Raw genomic sequence first — 12,075 nt, 5'->3', positions numbered from 1 at the left:
AGTATCAGGATTGGAATTAAACTGGCTTCATACTGTGTTTTTCCCTTGGCTCTTTTTTAACACCCAAAATATGATTGGCATATCTTTGGAGAACCTAGCATTCTTTGGGTTGTGATCCATTACCTATGTTACCTTTCTTAGCATGTAGATATTATTTAGTTCAGTGATTTGAAACCAAAAGAACCCATACATCATGCCATTCCCCCCGCCCCATTCCTGCCTCATTGAGAATCAATGTGCCTAATGAGAGATGTTACTGGTGGAATTCTGTTATGTATGTGAATGATGTCGAGGTAGAAAAAAGGTTAAGAAACACAGTGTTTCATTTCTATTTGTTCAACATTTTCCCCCTATTTTCATGCAACAAATATTTATCGAGGCAGTCAATATGCTAGTGAAGATAAGAGTCAGCCCCTTCATCAAGGAGCTCATTGTATTATAGGTCAGCTGGAAGTAAGCCATTATTATATGCTATCATAGAAGCATATGCATTGGGTGCTATGGGGAGGGGTTAGAGCTTTCTGCAAAGTGTTAATCTTGAACTGAACCTTAAGGTTAAATAGATATTTTCCAGACAGTAAAGCTCAAGGAGAAGAAAATATTAAGCAGAAAGAACAACATATTAAAAAGGGTACAAAGCTGTGACTTTCAGTGTTTGGGGAATAAGAAGTAATTTTGATGTGGCTGAAGTTCCACGAAGTAGGCTGGAGAGGTAGGCAGGAGTTAGATCTGGGAAAGCCTATATTCTTGAAATGAACCCAGTTCTAGCCTAGAATGAAAATTTGAGAACTGCAAAATACAGATTTTAAAAAGCTAATATAAAAGAGATGAACTGTTTCCCCCAGTGAGTGACCTGTGTAGTTGATCCTATAAAGAGATGATAATTTACCAATGCAGTAGCAAAAGGAATCATTAAGCTAACAATTTGCCTTTTAAAACATCTCTTTTGATCTCTTTCTTAACATAGTAGTCGTACTACATCTGAGCATGTGTAAGATTTCAGATAAGTCTAATGTGATTATCCTTAATTAGGAAAGATTCTGAATAAAAAGGTAGAACAGGAGATGGTAAAAAGCAAAATGAATTTTTCTTTTTCTCTCTCTCTTTTTTTTTTTTTTTTTTTTTTTTTTTGAGATGAAGTCTGGCTCTATAGCCCAGGCTGGAGTGCAGTGGCACAATCTCGGCTCGCTGCGGCCTCTGCCTCCTGGGTTCAGGCAATATTCCCACTTCAGCCTCCTGAGTAGCTGGGACTATGGGCACGTGCCACCATGCCCAGCTAATTCTTAGTAGAGATGGGATTTTGCCATGTTGGCTAGGCTGGTCTCAAACTCCTGACCTCAGGTGATCCGCTTGTCTTGGCTTTCCAAGGCTCACATGGTGGCTCATGCCTGCTGGGATTATAGGCATGCGCCACCACACTCAGCCAAATTTTTCTTTTTTGAACAAACACTTATTACAGTACTTAAGAATCAAGGCTGTTCACTGTGCTTTGCAAATATTAACTCATTATCCTCATAACAACCCCATGGATTCAGTACTGTTGTGATCTACATTTTACAGACAGGAAACTGTAAGAGTCAGAATTTGAAATCAGGTATTCTGGCTCCCAAGTCCATGCTCTGAACCTCTGTATCTGCTGCCTCTGATTTGTGGGTATCCTAGCTTCTCAGACAGTTGTTCTACAGAAGTCCCAGGAAAGCCCTTGGGGTGTCCCAAAACTCCTGAAATTGTATGGCAAAATGTTGTGTGTACATTTTTCACCAAGAGGGTCAGTGGCTTTCATCTGTTTGTCCAAAGGGTCTACAGTGCAGAACAGTTTAGCACCTCTTACCTAGAGGACCTTTTCATGTCTTCTCCATTGTTAAACGGCTCCTGTTGGCATAAGGATTCTTTTGGAAGAACAAGATGTTTACAAACTCATTCAGACTTTTTAGATAAACAATGTTCTGTTCTAAATTAATTGCTTATCCAGTTGATCTTCCTGCGAACTTCTTCCCAAATATTCCTGCCAGGTCCCAGATTCAGAGATTGTAATTATTTCATGTAGGGTAGGGCCTGGCATCTGTTTTAAAAAGCCTTTCCAGATGATTCTGATATAAGTCTTCAGTTAAGAACCACTAATATTATCCTCTGGAGGATGGGGATACTATTTTCTGTATCTTTCCTTATATTGCAAATGCTTGAGACATAGTAAACATTAATAAATATTTGAATGAGTTGTGAAATATAACTGCTTTATATTCAAAGATAAACACTTGCATTTCACATGAGACCTTTATTATATCCCCAGTTTTCACTTTTTTTTTGAGACAGAGTTTGACTCTTGTTGCCCAGGTTGGAGTTCAATGGCACGATCTCAGCTCACTGCAACCTCTGCTTCCCAGTTCAAGTGATTCTCCCGCCTCAGCCTCCTAAGTAGCTGGGATTACAGGTGTCTGCCACCATGCCCAGCTATTTTTTTTTTTTTTTTTGTATTTTTAGTATTGACAGGCTTTCGCCATGTTGGCCAGGCTGGTCTCAAATTCCTGACCTCAGGTGATCTGTCTGCCTTGGCCTCCCAAAGTACTGGGATTACAGGCATGAGCCACCACACCCAGCCATGCTCTAGTACATCCTAAAGAATGTCTTCAGTCTCTTTCCTGAGATTAGTTACTCTGCTTAAATTCACCAGATTTAAACTTTTTGAGAATCCTATCTCAGTATTTTGGGCATCAGGCCATGTTATATATAGGTCACAAACTCCTAAACCTGTTAGTTGACAGGTTAAAAGCAAGGAAAATAATTGCATGGACTCTTCTGGGAGAGAGAACATAATGATGGAAAAGGGAATACAGGCACCATTTAAAGTAGGGAAGATAAGTTGATACTAAATGTAGAAGGACTGGAAGTACTTTAGAAAGAGGATATTTGGATCTCATATCCACAGTTTTAAGAGGTCAGTATGCTGTTGAAGTGTAGACATTTGCCATAAACGGCAGAAAGTGAGAATAATGTACTAGACAAGCACTTTTTAACTTTATGTTTTTAGAGCAAAATGAGATAGAAACAGGTATGGTTACTGATTATAGAACTTGCTCAGACAGATGTTTTCCTACAGTGCTAAGAGCATAGATAGGAAAGTCATTAGTGACAGAAACCAGTGGGAGGTGGTGACATAGAGCAAGTCTCCTCCTACTGTCTCATCTTACGGTATATGGGCCTTATAATCTGCTGCTGTGCAATTTGCCTGTTCCTGAAAGTGTATACTAATCAGTGTTGCCATGAATAAAGTACTTACTGTAGCTTTTTAAAAAACAGCATGCTCCGAATTAAGCAAGCTATGGTAGAGTCATAGTCGAGAAATTTGTATTGTGAGAAGAAAATTCATTTATTTGCTTGCTTAAAGATTTTTTGTTCTTATAGTCATCAGGTTTACCAATGTTAGACCCAACAAGCTTTTTCCAACCATAAGACCTGGGAAATAAGGCTTATAAAAGAAAGAATTTTAAAACTGATATCTTAAAAAATAAAGAGGTAGCATGGTACTAGTTATTGTGCAGAGAAATAAAAATCAAGATTTAGCATCAAACTTCTATTTGCATCCTAATTCTTCTGTGTACTAGCTACATGACTGTGGATGTTAGTCTTTCTAAACCTCAGTTTCATTCATTATCTGTGAAATAGAGGAGAATGTTATCTACTTTGTTTGAGATCATTATAATGAGAGTTAGAAATAATATCATTAGTAGGTAACTTAGTAAGTGGTAGCAGCTACTATTAATCAGAGACAAAAAACAACAGACTAGCTTATTCCTGGTATACAAGTTGTGCCTTGAAGACAGGCCTTTTGGAAGGAGGTAGAGTTGCAGGTTGTCGCAGTTCTATACAATGTTGAGTAAGTAAGGGTGTGCTTTGCAGTATGTGAGCCAGTGTGTCTTGATTTGGGAAGACCTGCACTGACCGAAAGAGGAAGGAAATAGGGAGGCATATTTCTAGACACAGTGCTGTTCTTTCCCTCCTACCTGGCTCCCTACAATGTCCTCATTTTACCTTGTTGCTTTCCTGGCAGGTGGCCGTGAAAAACAATATCGATGTCTTCTACTTCAGCTGCCTCATCCCACTCAATGTGCTTTTTGTAGAAGATGGCAAAATGGGTAAGTACATTCCTGCCTATCCTGCGGAATATACCTTTGCCCTTCTTCTGCATGTCAGGCAGAGCATAGCCCCAGAAGTACAAGTTATTTTGAGGTTAAAAAAATGGAGTAAGGATATTTTAAAGTTCTTAATAATTGCTCATTATTTATTCTCCTTAGTCACAGTTGTTCTTGCTCTGCCATTGGTCTCTAAATCACGGTGCCCGATACTTGAATAATTCAGTCACCCAGGATATATAGTAAGAGGTTTGGGGACCTAGTAAATATGGATTTGAATCTCAGCTCTGCCGTTTATTTGCTGTGTGACTGGTCAAGGTAATAAACTTTTTGGAATTTCCGTTTCCGAATTTACAGTGTAAATAATTTTTATAATGATTTAGTGAGTTAATACATGTAAATTTAGCACTTTACTGTGTACTGAATTCATACTGTCTCAAGCTAAGAATTCAGTAATTTGTAATAAACCATCAGTACTCCTGATGTGTCTATTGACATTTCTCTCTTCCCTTATTTATGAATCACAATCTAATAAAACTGGCTTATAATGGTGCATATTAAACTATGTTGGCACTAAATTGATTTGATTCTCACAATAGCACTTTGGGTAGGCAGGACAGATGTAATTATAGATGAAGAAATTAAGGCTCAGAAAGGTCATAAGTCACCAAAATAGGAAAACAAGGGAGCCAAAATGAAACCCTAGATGTAGACTCTTTTCCAATGTATCTTAGTGTTATTGATGAGGGATTAATTGAACTGGATTATAGCACTTTTGCAGAGCTCAGAATTGCCTCCAGTCCCAGCCTGCTGTTAGCTATATTGCAAGGACCAGCATGACAAAGAAACAATGATGCTAGGCATCAGAAATCAGAATACTGACAGATTATGCACATCCATCCTTCCCCTCTGCTTCCCTGTACAGAGCGCCAGGTCTTTCTTGCAACATGGAAGGATATTCCCAATGAAAATGAACTTCAGTTTCAGATTAAGGAATGTCATTTAAATGCTGGTGAGTAATGTACTCTAAATTTCATTTTCCTCTTAGTAAATCAAATTAGATATTTGAGATTTTAATCTTTCTTTTGCCTACCCTTTTATCCTCCCCTGTATCCACTATGTTTCTAGTGGATATATATGGTAGATGCATTACTTTGCAAAACCCTGTTTAAAAACACGGCATGTTTTGATATAGGTACTAGATTACTTACAAGCTAACAGATTTAGGCAACAAACTAGAATTGACCCATCTACCCAATTCTTCAGTACGTAAAGATGTGTTAGTTCTATTACTTAAACATCCTAATAATCAAAAACTGAAGTGGCACTTGAGAATATTCACTCCCCTAGTAAATCAAAAGACCATTTCTTCTTTTATATCAATCTTTGGTATTGGAGGAAGGGTGGCTGTCTTTCTGAGATTCTGTACTTAGAACACTGTGTTTATGATTGAACAGTGTATCATAGTTAATGAAAGCCTAGTTGGGCCAGGCATGGTGGCTCATACCAGTAATCCCAGCACTTTGGGAGGCCGAGATGGAAGGATCTCTTGAGGCCAGTTCAAGACCAGCCTGGGCAACATAGTGAGATCCCATCTCTATAAAAGAAAAGAAAACCTGTTTGGTAACCTTTTACTATACTGCCCTGTGCCAGCTTTTATGTGATGATACTAACCTCTTTAATCACCATTAAAAAGCTCCAGACCCTTTTGTAGTTAACTTTATTACTGTAAAGGAACATAAAAGGGGTATCCCAAGAAGAGAAACAATAGCAGCTATTAGTCCCTTGGGCTTTGTTTCTCTGAAATATTCCTCGGGAATGAAAGGAGCCCTAAGTTATTCTGAGTCCTGCCTTTGTTTCACTGTTGCTCTCTCGCTCACTCACGCTCTCTCCCTCTCTCTCTCTCTCTCTCTCTCTTTCTTTCTCTTTCTTTCTCTCTTTTGCGGTTAGTACAAGGCTTTGTGAATTTGAATGAAAGTGAGCTTTGGTGCTTGGTCAGCACTTCCTCTTTCCTCATTTACCCCTCATTTACTCATGCACACATTGGTGGTTCTCCCAAGGGTTTTCCAGCACGTTGCCATCCTCCCATTGCAGCTGGAGCACAACACTGGGGGACGGAGGCAACATAGCAGTACAGAAAGCAAAACACAAAATAATGCCTTCTCATTCCAGCTTTTTGTTTTTAATTTTAGTTTTTTATGGCTCTATGTCATTTTCATCTTCTGTGTTCAGATGAATCTTATAGGGCTTTTGAAATCCAACATCACAGTGATCAGCTTCTTCCTGTGATACCTCTTTTGAATGTGATGCTCCTATGGGCCCTCTCTGAGACATTCAGGAGACTGAAGCCCTCCTGAAACCCTCAGAATAAGACATTCAGACAGACATCTTTGCATATAGAAACTTCAGACAGATGTTTGCCTCTGATAATAATTGTTTCATGTCTCTGGAGCTCTTGGAGAGGTGTTTGAAGCAGAGTCTTCTGTAATTTCCATCATAATAATCAATTGGTTTGATTAATTCAGTAATAATTAATTTTTTTCATTTTGTGCCATATTCTAAGAATATGACAGTGTCATTTCTCCATCACTTTGAGGCCCACTGGTAAGTTTCCATGAACCTCATTTGATGAGTATGGGAGGTTGGACAGCTTTTCACAGTATAAGCTGTTCTTCAGGTGAAGAATCCTCAGTGGCTAGTGGCGAGAACCCAGGTGGATCCTGTTAGAGGAGCCGCCTCTGTACCCAGCTAGGAAGAGACCAGGCCTGATTATAGTCACCTTTGTGGGAGTTGGTCCAGTGGCAACATTTTTCCCTTAAGAAAAAGCGTTCTGTTATCAATGAAAGTTTAAAAAATACAGCATACGCTAGGCTTCGTCTAGAAATTGCCATTGCATGTTAGTACACTAAAAGTTCTAAGAAGCTACACTGAAGAAACCTATTTAATTCAGTGTTAACTGTACTTACTTGAACTTGGAATTTAAAATTACAAAATGCTTATTGTTAACATCATGTGGACCACCAGTGTTCCTTGAAGACGATCTGGAAAACACTCTCCAATAGGGTAGAGATAGACCAGAGTGATTGGAAAGCGGGTTTGGTTTCAGACATGTTCAGTATGAAAGGGACATGATTGTTCAAAAAAGAAAATAGACGTTTGGGTGACTGAGAGCTTTGGTCTGTCAAAATAACAGAATGACAAAATCCCCCTGCTTTGGAGTTTCGAACCCTTATTGCACCTTGGCGTGTTTTTGTGATCTTGTCAAATAGGAAGTGTCTGGCATTTCTTCTAGTGGGGCTGTGCCCTTTGATGTCGTTTCTCAGCAAATTCAGTTTTGATCAATTCTGTCATGGCCTCACACCAATCGCTGCATGCTTTAGGTGCTCCAAATACCAGTGAATCAGATTGCAGTGATACACTGCTCTGTGGCCGTGCCACACATGAAACATAGGGGAAAACAGCCGTTTCATTTTCTCCCAAAGTCCAAGGCCATCATTTTCTCACATTAAATCACTGCTAGTCTTGCAAGGCTACTTCCTGCAACTAATCCTTTCCAGCTCTTCCTTTGGGTCCATCCCCAGGTCTGGAGCGCCCTGGCCTTTACATTTCTTTCCAGTCTCAAGGGCTCTATTAACATGAACGTTTTCAGCTTTAGTGCCTTCTGATTCAACACCCTGGGTCTAGCTGAGAGCTAAAAATACCATCCTTTCCAGCTGATGTGCCCTAATCACATTAGCACCAACACTTTAAATAGCTTTTCTGTGCTAGCATAGACATTTGACAGATGGAACTAACACTCTGAGGGCTACAGGAAGTCATAGGCTTAAAGGACTTACCAACTTAGCACTGAGCTTTACTTTGCTCTTTCATCTCCTTCTAGAGAATAAAGAAAGAGACCCTCTTCCCAAGTCTTAATAATCAGCTTTTAATAGGAAAGCATACAATGGCAGTTCTTATGATGCCACTAATTGTGTAAGTGCACCTTTCTGTGTGAGCACCTTTAATTGTGTTAGCACCTTTCTGATCTAACTAGAAAATGTTAGATCAGAAAGGTGCTAACAGGACTCACTCCTTTCTAGCACTGATCATTTCTGTGGATGTTGGGAGATCTGTATGAATCTGTTTTACATCTTACCATTACAGCTGCATTTGGGGTTAATACATATCTGGGACTACTATCTTAAGTACACAAGAAGTAGTTGCATCTCCAACCATATCTGGAAAGGAATCTTTGTGACAAACAGTTCAACAAACCCATTTTTTAAATTAAATGTTCATAATATGAAGAAAAGCTCAGAGACTTAATGTATCTGTTTTCATTAGTTAGGTACTGTAATGAGAGACAAATATCTGTTCCAGCATGGGGGCTAGGTAAAGGGGAATTCTGTTTCATTGTTTTGTTGTGGCTTTTCCCAGCCTTTGGAATATTTCAAAAATGGAAACTCTCTTCCAGCTAACACCTAAGTATAGTTTGGTTGCTTAAATGGTAAAAAGCGTTCTTTTCAGCAGTCATCGTGGTTTTGAGCTTGCTAATAAATACCACAGCACGACTCCAGATGTAAATTCCCCCATTCCACTCTCTAATATGAGTATCTTCTTCACCCTTATTGCTGTGAGAGTATGTATGACCTTACCTAAAGTAGAAGGATAAAGGAAGGAAGATCACATCCATACCTTCAAAGAGTTCAGACCCCAGATCCAAAACGCCAAATTTATGGAAGGATACAAATGAACCCTAAGAAATCTCATCTTGGCTGGGCTCAGTGGCTCACACATGTGATCTCACACTTTGGGAGGCTCAGGCAGGAGGATAATGTGAGCCTGGGAGGTTGAGACTGCAGTGAGCCCTGATCACGCCACTGCACTCCAGTCTGGGCAACAACGATCCTGTTGAGAAAGAGAGGGAGAAAGCAAGGAAGGAAAAAGAAAGAAAAGAAATCCTATCTTGAAAGAAGTGTAACTATATTTGACCATCTTTTTTTATTCTATGCTTTGGGATAAATCTCAGTGTCTTATGCCTCAGATGATATCATCAGCACATACTGAAACAACATTACATTACATTCTCATTCTCAGAGTCTCACAACTGTAAGATTCCGTCGTGTTTCCCAGAATGTCAAAATGTGTTTAAAAAAACTAAAAACTGTATGTCTTGTCAAGAATTCTATCCCAGTCTGGCTGGGAAGCCTCCTTATATCTGGCTCCACTTGCTATACTTAATCATAGTTAGCAGAATCTGATCATTCTGCAATCTGTAAACCTTCAGACTCAAACCTAATATCTAAAATGTATAAAAACCAAATCATACATACTAATGTTATGGAACCCTCTCTCTATTTATTCTTCTGATAAAAATCACAGTACAGTCATTCATTAGGAACAGAGTCAGGTTGCTGACCAGAATGCTTCCAAATGTATTAAAGTTACATCCATTCAGCTTGCTCATTCTTCCTGGCTGTTTGCCACGTTTTCTAATTCTAGAAATGTGTCTGTGTGTGTGTGTGTGTGTGTGTGTGTGAGAGAGAGAGAGAGAGAGAGAGAGAGAGAATGTTTCTTAGCCTGTCGTCTCTTACATAGGTGGTGAAATAATCGAGACTATTTCATGATTATTTCTGTAGGAATCCGCGCCTTGTCACATATATACTCTAGAATGTGTTTGTGCCTATGCAACAAGGTGGCTGTTCAACAAAGGCTCCTACTTTGTGTGTTTTTGGGTTTCCTGGGAAATGGGCAAGAGCCTTGAAAGTTAAGAATGGTTTTTACAACTTAAAGCAAGCCCCTCTGTGTTCAAGGCAATCCTGTCAAAAGACATTAGCCAAACTCTAGCTGCTGATGTTGCCTAGCAACGTAGTCAAAGCTGCAAGAGCACTTCATTGTGGGAACCAGGGTGGCAGCCAGAACTGCCTCATCCCCCACAAGGTGATTAAAGGGCATATTGAGGCCCCTTCTTCCTGCAGTATTGCATATAAGTACCCTGAGATACATTTTTTGACTCCTCAAATAGAGCCATTTCTTAAGGTATAACTACTCTACTTGTGTTAATGAAAAGCTTAGAAATAAAAGGAGAAAAGCTAAGTAATAACTAAGTGTGGTAAAAATTTCTTATGAAAGGAATATTAGTGCCTTCTCTATTGAGCTATCAGTGGTTTGAATGTGGGAGAAAGACATCAGGGCAAGAACCACCTACAAAAGTAGTTCACATCTACGTTTATGGTATTATGTCAATATTGGCATCTCCAACACCTATCAGAAGCTTATTCAGCAGATGTTGATGACAGGTACCTGTTGTATCCCAGATAATGAGGGAAGTACAGTGCTGAAAAACTCCAAGATCCCTTTGCTCAGAGACCTTACCATTTAGAAGTGTAGAAAGACCATTCATCATGGCAACCTTTTCTCGGAGAGCACAATAGAATATGACAGATTTTTATGTGGGGAGAATTTAGTTCTTGAGGTAGGCATGAGTAGTTTGCTCTCTTCAGAAATGAATATAATAAATAGTCAACAAAGAAGCAATACTTGTCATCTCTATTCTTAAAAGTTTCTCTATTTCTGATACAGCAACATCTTATAAAGAGAAAAATAACCTTTTATTCTAGAATGTTGTCTTTTCGAAGCTGTAGTCATAAGAGCCAAAACACCAACCCATTCTTACCCTGAGTTGGTGTCTATCAAAGCTTCTGTCCTGACCAGCAGTAACAGCTGGAATTTTAGGACCTAGCAGCAATCACCTTTGCACAGCTTCAGTCATTCTCAAAGTCTGTGGTTGAGACAGTTTGTTTCATTATTATTTTCAAGGCATAGTATTTCCTAAAGGCTTGAGAAATTGTTGTTGCCTGCTTTGAAAACAAACAAACAAAATCTTAAATATCTAGATTAATAAATTTGTTTTGCAGTTGACTTCTACAGCTCTGGGCCCTTGCCAATCCTGGCAGTTGAGGCCCGAGTGGCTCACAATGAAGTAGCACTATGGATCAGTCTTGTATCCCCATTGATCTGGAGCCACCATCCAGAAATGAATACTAACATGACAGTCACTGTGACATACCCACACACTCATTTCTTTGTCCTCTTCAGAATCTTTTTTTACCTGTCTAGCAACTAATTTGAGATTACCAACTCGTTAGACCCACCAATTTCATAATCTCCAAAGGTAACTCACACTAATCCATAGGTATACCTTATTCTGTTTTCAGTTCTGGAATCTGATAAGCAAACAATTCATGAACTTGTTCTTCACTTTTTGCTGTTGTGTAGGAGAATGGTTTCTGAACTGTACACATGTCCGTGTGACAGTACTTGTCAGGGAACTGAACACATGTAGCTCATAAGGATGTGAGAAGAGAGTATACATTTGTTTGAGATTTTAACTAAAGGTGTTGGATTTTGAATCTGTATTTCTAGACACTGTTTCCAGCAAGTTGCAAAACAACAATGTTTATACTATTGCCAAGAGGAATGTGGAAGGGCAGGATATGCTGTACCAATCCCTGAAGCTCACTAATGGCATTTGGATTTTGGCCGAGCTACGTATCCAGCCAGGAAACCCCAATTATACGGTAAGGACTTTCTCAGAATGGGTGAGATGGATTAGAGGAGGGAGGTGAGAGAGCCTTTTCATTTTTACTGAGCACCCTAGAAAGACCTAGAGGAGGTGCTTCAAACCCGAGATATACAAAATAAGCAGTCAATAAAGAAATCCCCGTTTGCCTCAATGGAAGACCTCCTCTCTGCAGTGTCCACCCCATCCAACAGGTATGGTGCCTCTCACCAGTGCCTCAAATCCATCCCTCCCCTTAGTATATACAGAGTTGCTCACAAAACTTGGCAGCTTCATCCTCAATATCAGTTAATACATATCTACCGTATCTGTGCATATGGTACTATAACAAGCTACGGAGAGCATTGTTTACATAGCTAATGTCAGGAAGACCTTTCTTGCTGT

At 39.4% G+C, this 12,075-nt stretch overlaps 1 protein-coding gene across 3 annotated transcripts in view; it reads left to right on the top strand.

The window, feature by feature from the left end:
• AP2B1 (adaptor related protein complex 2 subunit beta 1) overlaps positions 1-12,075 on the top strand; it is a 132,261-nt gene that overhangs the window by 110,734 nt on the left and 9,452 nt on the right. For all 3 annotated transcript variants that reach the window (XM_064378465.1, XM_064378463.1, XM_064378464.1), the window contains 3 exons: positions 4,049-4,133; positions 5,056-5,142; positions 11,535-11,689. In XM_064378465.1, the coding sequence (XP_064234535.1) occupies positions 4,049-4,133; positions 5,056-5,142; positions 11,535-11,689 (327 nt within the window). The remainder of the gene's footprint in view (positions 1-4,048; positions 4,134-5,055; positions 5,143-11,534; positions 11,690-12,075) is intronic.

The sequence above is a fragment of the Aotus nancymaae genome, unplaced genomic scaffold, assembly GCF_030222135.1.
Source record: "Aotus nancymaae isolate 86718 unplaced genomic scaffold, 86718_ANA_hifiasm-v0.15.2.pri h1tg000018l, whole genome shotgun sequence".
NCBI classification, from domain to species: Eukaryota; Metazoa; Chordata; class Mammalia; order Primates; family Aotidae; genus Aotus; species Aotus nancymaae.
The sequence above is the reverse complement of the archived record's forward strand: the minus strand, read 5'-3'. Positions and strand labels throughout refer to the sequence as shown.